The 14,285-nt window shown below is 43.5% G+C and overlaps 1 protein-coding gene across 5 annotated transcripts in view; it reads right to left on the bottom strand.

Annotated features, from left to right (window-relative positions):
• Positions 1 to 14,285, bottom strand: part of myo18ab (myosin XVIIIAb) — a 257,478-nt gene that overhangs the window by 8,160 nt on the left and 235,033 nt on the right. For 4 of the 5 annotated variants that reach the window (XM_034169042.1, XM_034169043.1, XM_034169041.1 and 1 more), the window contains 4 exons: positions 13,356 to 13,493; positions 11,810 to 11,995; positions 11,043 to 11,182; positions 6,113 to 6,157 (listed from right to left, as the gene is read on the bottom strand). In XM_034169042.1, the coding sequence (XP_034024933.1) occupies positions 6,113 to 6,157; positions 11,043 to 11,182; positions 11,810 to 11,995; positions 13,356 to 13,493 (509 nt within the window). The remainder of the gene's footprint in view (positions 1 to 6,112; positions 6,158 to 11,042; positions 11,183 to 11,809; positions 11,996 to 13,355; positions 13,494 to 14,285) is intronic. The other variant, XM_034169044.1, reaches the window with a different exon arrangement.

Genomic DNA, 14,285 nt, shown 5'->3' on the forward strand with positions numbered 1-14,285 from the left:
CCAACTCTTTCAGGCTGCGATTAGCTTTGCAGAACAAGCTTGGGATCTGAGAAACCAGAGTCCCGGTGACGGAGCGGACGTATGGACGCGTCACAAAGAGTCCTCACACTGTCAGTTAAAATCCAGCACCTCAAGTTCAAGACTCACGGGGATTTGAGGAAGTCGACACTTCGCCAAAGTCTTCAAAATAAATTTTTTTTTTTTTTACCTTTCAGCTCACGAGAAACTGCATTTAATGAAGTCTGCATGGAGAAAATGGAAATATGAAAATTGGAAATTAAGTCCCATAAACACAGTAAAAAAAATTCTTATAAAAATATTGCTCAACAGCTCACTCTTAAAACGTCTTTTGTGCGACATTCGGATCTTATCTGTGTCCACGTTCATGATACATTAAGAGCGCACGCACGCACACACACAAAGCCCTCACAGATACACAACTGAGTGTGCGTCAGCCACTATTTATGTCCCTGACCACCGTACCATTAGTTAAGCTCCTCCTGGGGGACACAAACACACACAGTGTGTGAGACATTAACTGTGTGGGACATTCTGCCACCACTTTTTGTACGTCTCTGTTACACACTATTATGTTCATCATTAGCATCTTTGGGCCTTCCCACTCACCTTCACTCCACTGACAGACGGCTGAGGACCATTTTATTACAAACTGACAAATGACTGACGCCCCAGGGCTTCCGTACACACACAGACAAACGCAAGACTTCTATTACATTCAGACGTCCACCAGTGACATCATCTTATCCACAGCTAAACACTGCACGTTCAACATGACGCAGATCAAACACAATATGTATTATGAACAATTTTTGTCATCACATTGGACAGTTTTTGTATCGAGGCAAAACACTGATCACAGTAATCAGAGGGTAGGAAAGGCACGTATTCTGGAGCAGGTTTTCATCCAGGATGTCTATGTACATTGATGCATTCATCTTTCCCTCAATCCTGACTAGTCTCCCAGTTCCTGCTGATGAAAAACATCCACACAGCATGATGCTGCCACCACCATGCTTCACTGTAGGGATGGTGCCTGGTTTCCTCCAAACATGACGCCAAAGAGTTCAATCTTTGTCTCATCAGAACAGAGAATTTTGTTTCTCCAGGTCTGAGAGTCCTTCAGGTGTCTTTTGTCAAACTCCAGCTGGGCTGCCATGTGCCTTTTACTAAGGAGTGTCTTCCATCTGGCCGCTCTACCATACAGGCCTGATTGATGGATTGCTGCAGAGATGGTTGTCCATCTGGAAGGTTCTCCTCTCTCCACAGAGGAATGCTGGAGCTCTAACAGAGTGACCATTGGGTTGTTGATCACCTCCCTGACTAAGGTCCTTCTCCCCCAGTCGCTCAGTTTAAACAGGTGGCCAGCTCTAGGAAGAGTCCTGGTGGATCTGAACTTCTTCCATTTATGAGGGTCACCCCTTTGAGTCTGGTCTGCTGGATGTTTCTTCCTCAGAGGGAGTTTTTCCTTACCACTGTTGCTCTGGGGGTTAGTAAGGTTAGACCTTACTTGTGTTTAGCCTTGAGGCAACTCTGTTGTGATTTGGTGCTATATAAATGTTAAACTGAAAATTGAAATGTGATTTCTCAGTTATTAAATTAATAAATTTACAAAAAAAAAAAAAAAAAAAAAAACACTTTTCACACTGCCATTAATTTCATATTGTGTGTAGAATTTTAAAGGAAAAAAATGAATTTACTCTATTTTGGAATAATGTTGTAACATAAAATATGGAAAAAGTGAAGCACTGGAGTGGAGCTTTTGATAAGAGTGAAAGCTTTGACCACATGTGATGCACGTGCACGCTGACGTCCGCGAGATGTCTTGTAAATCACTCCAGAGGTGTTATCAGGTTGCAAAAATGGCATTTTCAGTTTTAGAAGTGTTTATTTCTCGCTAGCTTTTACATAATATATGAGAAACGTGTTATAAATGTTGACATGGACCAGCACCAACTCCTGTTCAAGAATTCATACACATAAAAAGACTCACAGGGTACAAGATCTGACACAAGAGATGACTGAGATTACTCAGAAGGACCACCTTTGGTCAGAACGTGTTATCCGATACAGCGACCGCATCACTGCAGATGCTGCACTGATCCATCTGTCGATCTCACACTCCATCCGTCCCTCTCTTGTGAACAAGACCCCGAGATACTTAAACTCCTCCACTTGAGGCAAGGACACTCCACCGACCTGAAGAGGGCAAAGCACCTTTTTCTGGTCAAGAACCATGGCCTCGGATTTGGAGGTGCTAATTTTCACACTCGGCTGCAAACCGCCCCAGTGCACGCTGAAGGTCCTGATTTGACGAAGCCAATAGAACCACATCGTCCGCAAACAGCAGAGACGAGATTCTGTGGTTCCCAAACCAGACCCCCTCTACACCCTGGCTGCGCCTAGAAATTCTGTCCATAAAAATAATGAACAGAACCGGTGACAAAGGGCAGCCCTGGCGGAGGCCAACGTGCACTGGAAACAGGTTTGACTTACTACCGGCAATGCAAACCAAGCTCCTGCTGCAGTCGTACAGGGACCGGCTAGTTCTTAGCAAAGGACCCCGGACCCCGTACTCCCGGAGCACGAGGGACATGGTCGAACGCCTTCTCCAGATCCACAAAACACATGTGGACTGGTTGGGCAAACTCCCATGAACCCTCGAGCACCCGATGGAGCGTGTAGAGCTGGTCCAGTGTGCCGCGACCAGGACGAAACCCACACTGCTCCTCCTGAATCCGAGGTTCGACCATCGGTCGAATTCTCCTCTCCAGTACACTGGAATAGACCTTACCGGGGAGGCTGAGGAGTGTAATCCCCCTATAGTTGGAACACACCCTCCGGTCCCCCTTCTTAAACAGAGGGACCACCACCCCGGCCTGCCAATCCAGAGACACTGTCCCCGATCGCCACGTGATGCTGCAGAGACGTGTCAGCCAAGACAGCCCCACAACATCCAGAGACTTAAGGTACTCAGGACGGATTTCATCCACCCCAGGAGCCTTGCCACAGAGGAGCTTTCTAACCACCTCGGTGACTTCGGCCTGGGTAATGGATGAGTCCGCCTCTGAGTCCCCAGTCTCTGCTTCCTCTTCGGAAGACGTGACGATGGGATTGAGGAGATCCTCGAAGTACTCCTTCCACCGCCCGACAACATTCCCAGTCAGGGTCAACAGCTCCCCACCCGCACCGTAAACAGTGCTGGTGGAGAGCTGCTTCCGCCTCCTGAGGTGTTGGACGGTTTGCCAGAATCTCTTCGAGGCCGACCAATAGTCCTCCTCCATAGCCACCCCGAACTCCTCCCTCCTGGAGGAGGAGGAGTTAATAATAATAATAAAAAGTACTCTGATCAAATAGTTAGATCCAAGCTGGTTCTGAGAGTTAATTTATGTTGCTTGATGAGCGGAACAACATTCTTCAATGAGAAGTTTATTTTAGTTTATAATTATAAAAGAAATTCAGCAACTAATCAAATAACCTCACAAATTTATTACAAAAACCAGAGGAAAAAAATGTTTTCAATTCAGATGTTTCTGTGCTGAGTAACTCTTCTTTACAAATAAAAATAATGAACTCTTGACACTTTACGATGACAATTATTACGACTTTATAACATCTGAGAGTTGAAGTCTGACACGGCACAGGGACGGTGGACAGCCAGAGGTTACCGCAACGTCTCTGCTCTACAAGAGGCCTTTTTGTAAGACATTTGAGGGTTCTGCATTATTGAGCAAGTGCAAGTCAAAGATTGATGAGGAGCACAAGCTCCTTTTCTCCTGTCAGGAGGCCGGTCGCCGCTGAGCCTCGGTCACATCCAGCCCTGCAGTGGCACAATGAAATATTAAGAGAGCCTGGGGAGCAAGAGGCTCATCGCTGCAGACCGCTGCTCAAACACAACAGCTCGCTGTCCCAGCCCACGGACATAGGCCGAAGCCGGGCGTAAGAACAGCGGGATAAACATCAAAACATCAGGACGCTGGCTGCAGGGATTGTGGCACAGAGGTGAAAACCAACCACGGCAGCGTTTCCCAGAAAATGTGTGGCATGTGACACAGAGAGGTGTGGCTTGGGGCTAATCGACTTCTTCTACTCAGAATGCAGTGACCAACATCTGACCGGGGACTGCGTCTGCCCACTGCTTCTACTGAGTGGACTGTGTCTCATGCGTTCATGTCATTCTATGTACTCATGTATGCACAGTGACAATGAAGTCTCATCCTGCACAAACAATTTTTTAGCTCCGCCTTCGTGTAGCCATGATTGTGTCGTCGAGGTGCAGAACTTGCAAGTATCATGAAAAATGAGGACAGTCAGCAAAAATGTGACAGTGGGAGACAAAAAACACTCACAAGCTGTTTGGGGTTAATGGTGTTAATTCATTATAGTGATAATTATTAATAATAATTATGATCAAATAATATGCAATATTCTGAATTGGTTCACGGCATAATGAGCACTTTGGACAGTTCAAGTATATTTTGATGCTAATGTCTGTGCAAGTTCACTGAAGTAACATTTTTAAATCAGGGAAAAGACGCCACAATAGGGTATGGCTGCAGAAGAAGGAGGACCGGGTACTGGACTGGCCCACCTGCAGTCCTGACCTGTCCCTAACACAGAAGGGGTGGAGATCATTTCGACAGAAAAAATGGAACAACTCTATATTGCTGCACAATCAAATGGGACAAAATAAGACCTGAAAGGCTTCATCGCTCTGCATCCTCAACGCCAAAACATTTGAAGTGTTGTGAGAAGGAATGGCAACAATACAAAGTGGTAAACTTCCTAACTATTTTTGGGATGTGTTGCAGACCTGAAATACAGCAATGGATGAATTTTACAAGCATGAGAATGAGACATCCTACAACATCCTGAAAGTCGGCCGGGGTCCCGGGTCGGGGTCCACTCTAGGTGCTCCTGGGTTTGGGGCAAAATTAGACCCATTTTAAGGCTTATGTTGGGAGCAGAAGAGGCAGGAGGAGGAGGAAGAAAGAAAGAAGAAAGAATAAGAAGAAAAGAAAAACCCAAGTCTGGAACACTTCACCCAAATCGCCCGAAAACATACTTAATTCAGAAAAAATCCTAATCCTAATCCTAATTCTAAATGAAGCTGACCCAACAAAATGTGAAATATCTTGGGTTCATACTGCCTGCAATCAAACAGAGATCAAAGTAAATGGAAGTATAGTGCAGGAGGGGGTTACTGGAATTTTCCGTACCACCCCAACTTTTTCCGATTTGGGATTACATGTCAACAGGGTGGCATTCAGACTATTACTACTTCTTCCATTTGTGATAGTTGGGTTCAGTTCTGGTCTCCTTTGAGACCCAATTAATCAAATGCGCACTGGCTCAGAGTCCACTTAAAAAATCTGACCCATGACATTTGAGATGAAATTATCATATAATTCACATGCAACAGAAAACTACAGAAAAATTGTGACCACTGGGACGTTTTTCAACTCCTTCACTGCAAACCATCAGATTCTGTCTTGAGCTACGACTCTTCAGCCACACATGCAAATATGATGAGGGAGGTTTGCTTCATGCTGGAGCACAAACAGCGTTCTGTCAGTGGTGTTCGTGGAGCTTGCAGGCATGCAGTTAAAAAACAAACAAACAAACAAACAACAACAAAAAAAAAAAAAGACAAAAAGTGGAGTAAACGGGAGTGATGAGAGAATGAGTATGTGAGCCCTGTCGATGATGCATCATCCCAGAACCTTGACTGGAGCAAAACAGGAAAAAACCTCATTTAACAGTGCAGAAGTTTGTATTTCTGCTTCTCCCAGAATGCATTTCTTCCTGCTCGTCTGCTGGAACATGTGTGGACTGAGAAACCATCAGTCTCTGACTTGGGGGGGCTGACACCAAGAGAGGAAATTACTCAATGTGATGTCACAAAAATATATCACAGAACAAGAAAATGGCTGTTTTATTCCCCCCCCGTTCACTGTGACAAATGTCACAGCTGACGGAGCAAAACAAAACCCGGAGAAGAACTGTGGCGTCACATCCAGTCATCAGGGCCTGAAGGATGCTGCATCATTTCCAGTGCTGGAGTCAAACCAAAGCAGGAGTTCACTTTGCTCACGTTCGGTTCTTTCTTTTCTGATACTTTGTCACCATGTCCTGTAAACTGCTCGTGACCACCGGTGGACGGACGGGCGGGCGGGGAAATGACACCAAACCACAAAAGAAAAAACAAAACATGAAAACAAAACAAAGTGCTTGAAATACATCTGCAATACTGAGGCAGATTTTATCTGCACTTTGGATGAACATTTTCTCAGCTGGTGGTCATTATTCACACAGAGCGCAGAGAAAAACAACACAAAGAAGGCTGATGAAAAACCGAATCACACCAACATTCAGAAGAAAACTGTCTGGCAGTATGTGCAAAAAAAGAAAAAAGTGCCAGGAACTAAATATATTCTCTAACAAGGAACAAAAAGTGAGACTTTTTAGAGCATGAATAAGAGCAGAAGAAACTGTGTGCGTTCATTGTTTTTCTGATTGACATTTGGTCTCAGTTTCCTTTTTCTTCTTAGGAACAGTAAAGGAAATTTACTGTAAATACAACCCCTGGCAATAATTATGGGATCACCGGCCTCGGAGGATGTTCATTCAGTTGTTTAATTTTGTAGAAAAAAGCAGATCACAGACATGACACAAAACTAAAGTAATTTCAAATGGCAACTTTCTGGCTTTAAGAAACACTATAAGAAATCAGGAAAAATAATTGTGGCAGTCAGTAACAGTTACTTTTTTTTAGACCAAGCAGAGGAAAAAAATATGGACTCACTCAATTCTAAAAATGAATTATGGAATCACCCTGTAAATTTTCCTCCCCAAAACTAACACCTGCATCAAATCAGATCTGCTCGTTAGTCTGCATCTAAAAAGGAGTGATCACACCTTGGAGAGCTGTTGCACCAAGTGGACTGACATGAATCATGGCTCCAACACGAGAGATGTCAATTGAAACAAAGGAGAGGATTATCAAACTCTTAAGAGGGTAAATCATCACGCAATGTTGCAAAAGATGTTGGTTATTCACAGTCAGCTGTGTCTAAACTCTGGACCAAATACAAACAACATGGGAAGGTTGTTAAAGGCAAACATACTGGTAGACCAAGGAAGACATCAAAGCGGCAAGACAGAAAACTTAAAGCAATATGTCTCAAAAATCGAAAATGCACAACAAAACAAATGAGGAACGAATGGGAGGAAACTGGATTCAACGTCTGTGACCAAACTGTAAGAAACCGCCTAAAGGAAATGGGATTTACATACAGAAAAGCTAAATGAAAGCCATCATTAACACCTAAACAGAAAAAAACAAGGTTACAATGGGTTAAGGAAAAGCAATCGTGGACTGTGGATGACTGGATGAAAGTCATATTCAGTGATGAATCTCGAACTGCAAGCCAGAGGTGGTGCAACAAAATACTAGTGATGTGTTGGCGCGTTCTTTTGTTTTTCATGATTCCATAATTTTTTTCTTAGAATTGAGTGATTCCATATTTTTTCCCTCTGCTTAGTCTAAAAAAGTAACTGTTACTGACTGCCACAATTTTTTTTCCTGATTTCTTATAGTGTTTCTTAAAGCCAGAAAGTTGCCATTTGAAATGACTTTAGTTTTGTGTCATGTCTGTGATCTGCTTTTTTTCTACAAAATTAAACAACTGAATGAACATCCTCCGAGGCCGGTGATTCCATAATTTTTGCCAGGGGTTGTAAAATTCTTAATAAAATAAAATAAAATTCTTCTTATTGGAATATTGGACCAATATTCCAATAATAAGAATTATTGGACCAATATTCCAATAAGAAGAATAAAAATGTTACGGAACCATAAGAGTACAACAGTCTCACTGTGCTGTCCAAACCGTTTAACATCAAAGGATCGCTATGACGGTAACTGATGTGACAGAAGCTAAGCAGATATACGAGGGTTGGAATAAACATTTTGAGCCCAACTATGATGCATTCCTATCAAGCCCAGTCTTATTCACGACAAACAATTCAATCCTACCAAGTGAAAGGTTTCATCCTTTAGTGGCAGATAAACTGACCCCATCTTCTTGAAAATGCTTCGCCGTATTTTCTAGACTATAAATCGTTTAGTCTCATCTGTCCAAGAGTGTAGCATGAAGAGGGGATAAAAAACACCCCTACATACAAGTCACATTTATTTCTGAAATGTGGTGCTATCAAAATTGCTCATAATTGCTGCATTATTTAGTTTTAAACACTTAACACCACATTAGCAAGCACAAAACACGAGTAAGTTGATTCTTTTGGTCAGTGAGTAGATGATTGTAGCCGAGGTAAATGTGAATGTCTCCTTGGTCTTTTCTTGTTGAAACAAGAAGGATGGCACCATATTTTTCTCCAGCAGATCTTGATCTTGGCATCACGGTTAGTACGGTTGCCTTAGAGCAAGAACATCCTGAGATCGCTTCCCACCTGGTGCTTCAGTGTGGAATTTGCATGTTCTCCTTGTGTTTCCCTCTATACGAGGGCTGTCCGTAAAGTATAGGTCCTTTTTATTTTTTTCAAAAACTATATGGATTTCATTCATATGTTTTTACGTCAGACATGCTTGAACCCTCGTGCACATGCGTGAGTTTTTCCATGCCTGTCGGTGACGTCATTCGCCTGTGAGCACTCCTTGTGGGAGGAGTCGTCCAGCCCCTCGTCAGAATTCCTTTGTCTGAGAAGTTGCTGAGAGACTGGCGCTTTGTTTGATCAAAATTTTTTCTAAACCTGTGAGACACATCGAAGTGGACATGGTTCGAAAAATTAAGCTGGTTTTCAGTGAAAATTTTAACAGCTGATGAGAGATTTTGAGGTAATTCTGTCGCTTTAAGGACTTTTCACGGTGCGAGACATCGCGCTGCACTCTCAGGCAGCGTCATCAGCCTGTTTCAAGCTTAAAACCTCCACATGTCAGGCTCTGTTGATCCAGGACGTCGTGAGAGAACAGAGAAGTTTCAGAAGAAGTCGGTTTCAGCATTTTATCCGGATATTCCACTGTTAAAGGAGATTTTTTTAATGAAAGACGTGCGGACGGGTCCGCGCGTCGGGACGCAGCCGACGCGGCGCGGTGGCACAGGAAAAACACCTCCGTGTTGATAACCATTTGTAAAATCCAGGCGGCTTTTGATGGCTTTCAGTGGAGTGAGTATATGAGAAATTGTTTATCAGCTGGAGATGTTCCAACTTGTCCTCAAGGCTTCCAACAGAGGTGTTTTTCCTGTGGCGGAGCGCCGCAGCGGCTGCGAGCCGACGCTGCAATCCGCCCGCACATCTTTCATTAAACAAATCTCCTTTAACAGTGGAATATCCGGATAAAATGCTGAAACCGACTTCTTCTGAAACTTCTCTGTTCTCTCACGATGTCCTGGATCAATAAAGCCTGAAATGTGGAGGTTTTAAGCTTAAAACAGGCTGATGACGCCGCCTGAGAGCGCTGTGCGACGTCTCGCACCGTGAAAAGTCCTTAAAGCGACAGAATCACCTCAAAATCTCTCATCAGCTGTTAAAATTTTCACTGAAAACCAGCTTAATTTTTCGAACCATGTCCACTTCGATGTGTCTCACAGGTTTAGAAAAAATTTTGATCAAACAAAGCGCCAGTCTCTCAGCAACTTCTCAGACAAAGGAATTCCGACGAGGGGCTGGACGACTCCTCCCACAAGGAGTGCTCACAGGCGAATGACGTCACCGACAGGCGTGGAAAAACTCACGCATGCGCACGAGGGTTCAAGCATGTCTGACGTAAAAACATATGAATGAAATCCATATAGTTTTAGAAAAAAATAAAAAGGACCTATACTTTACGGACAGCCCTCGTATTCTCCTTCAGCTTCCCTCCACATCCAAAGACATGCAGATTAGGTGAACTGTCCGAAGGTTTGAATGTGTTTGTTTGTCAATATGTGGACCTGCAATAGACTGCCGTCCTGTCTAGTGTGCACCCCACATTGCGCCCCATGACTGCTTGGACAGGCTCCAGTCCCCTGTAAGCCAGTACAACAAATGAGTGAAGCAGAAATATTGGCCTTCTTTGGAGATGGTGAGAACATGCATTTTATCTGTGGCAAAAGGTGACGGAACAACACTCATCCCCAGTATGAAAACGTTCAATCATATCTACTATATCTGTTCTTTCTTGAGGAGCCTTGTATAGTTCATAAACGCACCACATCAACGATTTCCTGAATTTGGACCCGTGGCGGTCATCCCGACCATTAACTGGGTCATCTTCAAGACTTTCTTTCCCACACCTTGAATTTTGCCATTTGTCTTCTCACAGTTGCAAAGAAAAATCATCTAACATTCAAACCAGAGGTGGGACGAAGTCCATCAGCTTGACTATCAGGTATCAGTGCGACCAACATACAGGCATAGCTTTTCATAAAAATGAACCCTTTTAAAATGAGACCGCTGACTGCCACGTTCTAGGCATTTGTTTTTTGAAGATACACGATACAAGACACAATGAAGGTCTAATGTGTTACAGAATTAAAACTATAAAACTATTATTTCTTCAAACATTCATAATTGGGCTCAAAGTATTTTCAAATTAACATCCTTGTTTGAGGCCTAACAGTATTTCAAGTATGACTGTAGGACAAAGTGGAAACTATCACCATCCGAAAAAAGTTCACAACAATCTGTGTCCTTATGTCTCAAAACAAACTGTTTTATTCAGATGGTTATAGGTGATTTTCACATCTGTAGGGAGGTCACGAGTCAACCAGCAATCATTCCACGACATACATTCTACTGGCGACAGAAAAATGCTTCACTTCAGACGCACAGGAGGTCAATAGGTCACTGTATCTGGCATCAATTCGTGCTCGAGGATCATTTTACTACAAACTCCTTTATGAGCAAAACCTACTTAGCTGAAACATGAGAGAGATGGCGTTTGGAGCTGCACCGCATTTTTGATGCTACTTGACGGCCAACAAGTTGAATTCCAACGTTTGAATCCAGAAGTACATCTGTACCTGTTGATGAGGTCTTCATTGTCATCGCTCTCCATCTCGTCCTCGATGGCAGCCTGGAGGTCACCAATCCGTTTGAATGCTAACTTGAGGTCAGACTGTAGACTCTGGTTCGCAGCCTCCAAGCTTTCAATGTCCATTTCCTGTAATTTAGCCATGAGACACAATGAAGTATTTATTTTTTATTTTTTTTTGGGTAAACAAAGTGCCTGATCAGTATTTATCATTTAACATCAACAGCTAATCATTTTTAATCAAATTCACAATTTGAAAGTACTACAATTTTTGAAAAACTTCAGTCTCTAATATAGGTGGGCGGTACACGAGTCACAGTCATCACCATTGGGATTGTGCGCACAATGTCGTGATATCACACTACACACACTGGGCAAAGTTCTTTTGTTGTTTTTAAATACAACATTTCAGTGCAGCTTTGATTGGCAAGACAACAACCCCCCTCCTCCCCCCCGTGCAAGTCAAAACACCTGTTAAAACATTCTTCTTATTGGTATAACTCATAAAATAATTTAATGTGTACATAACTGGAGCACAGTTTAAAAATAAAAACTGCACAGCAGAGAATGTGGTTCTTCTGCTATACGGCACTTATGTGCATGATGGAAAAGAGTAAAGAAATTAAATCTTGTATCTTGTACGATGAAATAATAAATGTGAAATAACAACAACAGTTTGTCAGAAAACGTACAATTAAACATTTCCTCTGTAATATTCAGCCCAAGCAGATGTCGTTTTATTGGTCGGCTCCTTACCAGCTCGTGTTTTTTGCGACTGGCCTCAGCTTCTTTTTTGCCCAGCTCACCCATCTCCTCTTTCATGTCACGGATCTGCCTGTGCAGCCGCTTGTTCTGCTCCTTCTCACGGTTCTCGCTGCTGCTGCACTGATCTCGTTCCTCGGTCAGCTTCTCCACGTTCTCCTTCAGGCGTGCTACAACGGCCTGCACGGCACCACACACAGGCACAAGTCATCAACTAAATCCGCGCTGTGGTGAAGGAAGCAGCTGGATGAGAGACATCAGCGATTCCCTCAAAGTAAACATCTGCTGCAAACACTTTACCAGAAGACACTGATGTAACGTCCCATTGGACTGAAGTCGTACAGAAACCTTTAAAGTCAGCAATTTGTCTCAATGTATCAAACATACTGCAACAGGACAATAGTACTCAGTTTTGTCCTTTTCTGCACAAATCTGAAAAGAAATACAAATTAGCTGACCAGTAGATGTTGTTGTGATAAGCTACTGCAGAGACGTCTAACGAAGCAGCGAGAAGACATTACTACATTGCTTCGAGTAATGAAGCTTTTGCCGAAGCTTGAGAGTCACGGCTTCAACACTAAACAACACTTAAGAGACACAATTTAATCTCTTTATCGCTAACACTGCACTGTGACTCTTTTCTTTAGCCAGCTTTAATTTTTATTACTTTTTATTACTAAATGCAGTGTTAACAACTAGTGAGCTTATCTGTATAAATAATGGATCAGGGAGGTGCAGCACAAACATGACACAGCGGGGTCTGAAAAGGTGAGCGCAACACGACATTAACGCCCTCTTAAACCTGCCGCCAGCTTGTTATCCATCTTTGCATCGGCTGTGAACAGCACGCTTGGTTGGCGAGCTAGCCAACACGCTAGCTGCTGGCCGTGTCCGTATTTCAGGTGCTGAGTGGGCATCGCCCTCTGCCTCCTCGCGGCTGTATCGACTGAGCTGCGCCACCTCCAGCTGTGATTACGACGCTTCTCTGGCGAACCTGTAATATTCAGTTCCTGCACTTTTTAATGATGTTGAGAATCAATAAATGGGGAAACCAAAGTGAAAACCTGCAGTGTTCATTTCAAATACCACAACAGCACTGTACACAGAGAAATCATTATGAAAAACTCATTATATACACATGTATGAACCTTGAAGTGCGCACGCTGTACAGACAGTAATTACTAAAGTGAAGCTGGGAAATTGTACACAGGGTCGTATCATCAGTGGGTGAGATAGGATTTCAATTTCTCCCTCGGAGCGTGCAGATGTAACCTTTATCCTTCACTGCTGCTTTCTGTCTCCGGCAATATCAGAAATTAATTTGAAAATGACAGAATAACAAATGAATCTGTCACCAAAACAGAAGCTGGGTGATGTCTGACTGTGCTCTGAAAGCTTAAAGAAGCGCCGCGCCAGAGCCCGCCATTATGAATTCAGAAAACTGATCTCTGACCTGCGTGGTGTATTCCACCTCCACCCGCCCACCAGCCCCTCATCTAATGTTTCCCAGACACCCACAGCACCTGCGATTGGCTCTCACCTCCAGGCGTTTGACCTGCGTCTTCTCAAACTCCAGCTTGCTCTCCAGCTCGCGTATTTTGGCTTCTTGCCGGCTGACGAGGGATTTCTCCACCATGGACTGCTCCTGGAAGTCCAGCTGGCACTGGAGGGCTTGCAGCTGCACGTCACAGCACACAGACACGATTATTACCTCATTGTACGGTCGGATTCTTACGTTCATAAATTTGTGCCTTTTGGGACGTCATCCCTTTGAACTCATTGACTGAAAACGGTAGTTGGAATGTCTTTGCTTCCTTCGTGTGAAGCGGGAGATGCAGTGGGAGCGACCTTGGGTGTTGTGAGGGAGGAGGCACATCAGCTCTTACAACTTTTGGCTGGAAGGCCTCAGATGAGCATCACTGTGTGGGAGAATCCTGGACGTGTGCCGGATTAAGCTACATGTGGTGTTACAGCTATTCCGGTCTAATCTCACTGTTCTTGGCTCAGAGTCGCTGCTGGCAAAAGAAGTCATGCAAAGCAAAGATGACAGCATGAGCATGTTCAGCGTTATTGCTTGTCAGTGTCAGAAGTTGACCATCTGTGTTGCACGTCGCCAGAGTCAGTTTTACTTGAGTGACACATCAATTAAATCAAGGGTTGTATTTGTCAAGAATAACACAAAGTCAAAACTGTGCCGAATTTATCAAACATGACACTAATAGAAACTCCACAAACTTAGCAGAAAGGAACAGTGGACTTCAAGAACAGCAACCAAAGAGGACTCCGTGTCCATCTGTCAGCAAAAAATACCCAAAAAGATAACCGTATGTGGAGTATAAGTTGCATATTTTGCCTGTGTTGAACTCATTTCAAACACAGTGTTTCCCTTTGGGTGAGTTTAACAAAGGACACAGTGAGGCACATGTGCACAACACAGCCTGTTGTGTTACTTAATATAAGGATTGTTAAA

This window comes from Thalassophryne amazonica, chromosome 4, assembly GCF_902500255.1.
Source record: "Thalassophryne amazonica chromosome 4, fThaAma1.1, whole genome shotgun sequence".
Lineage (NCBI taxonomy): Eukaryota > Metazoa > Chordata > Actinopteri > Batrachoidiformes > Batrachoididae > Thalassophryne > Thalassophryne amazonica.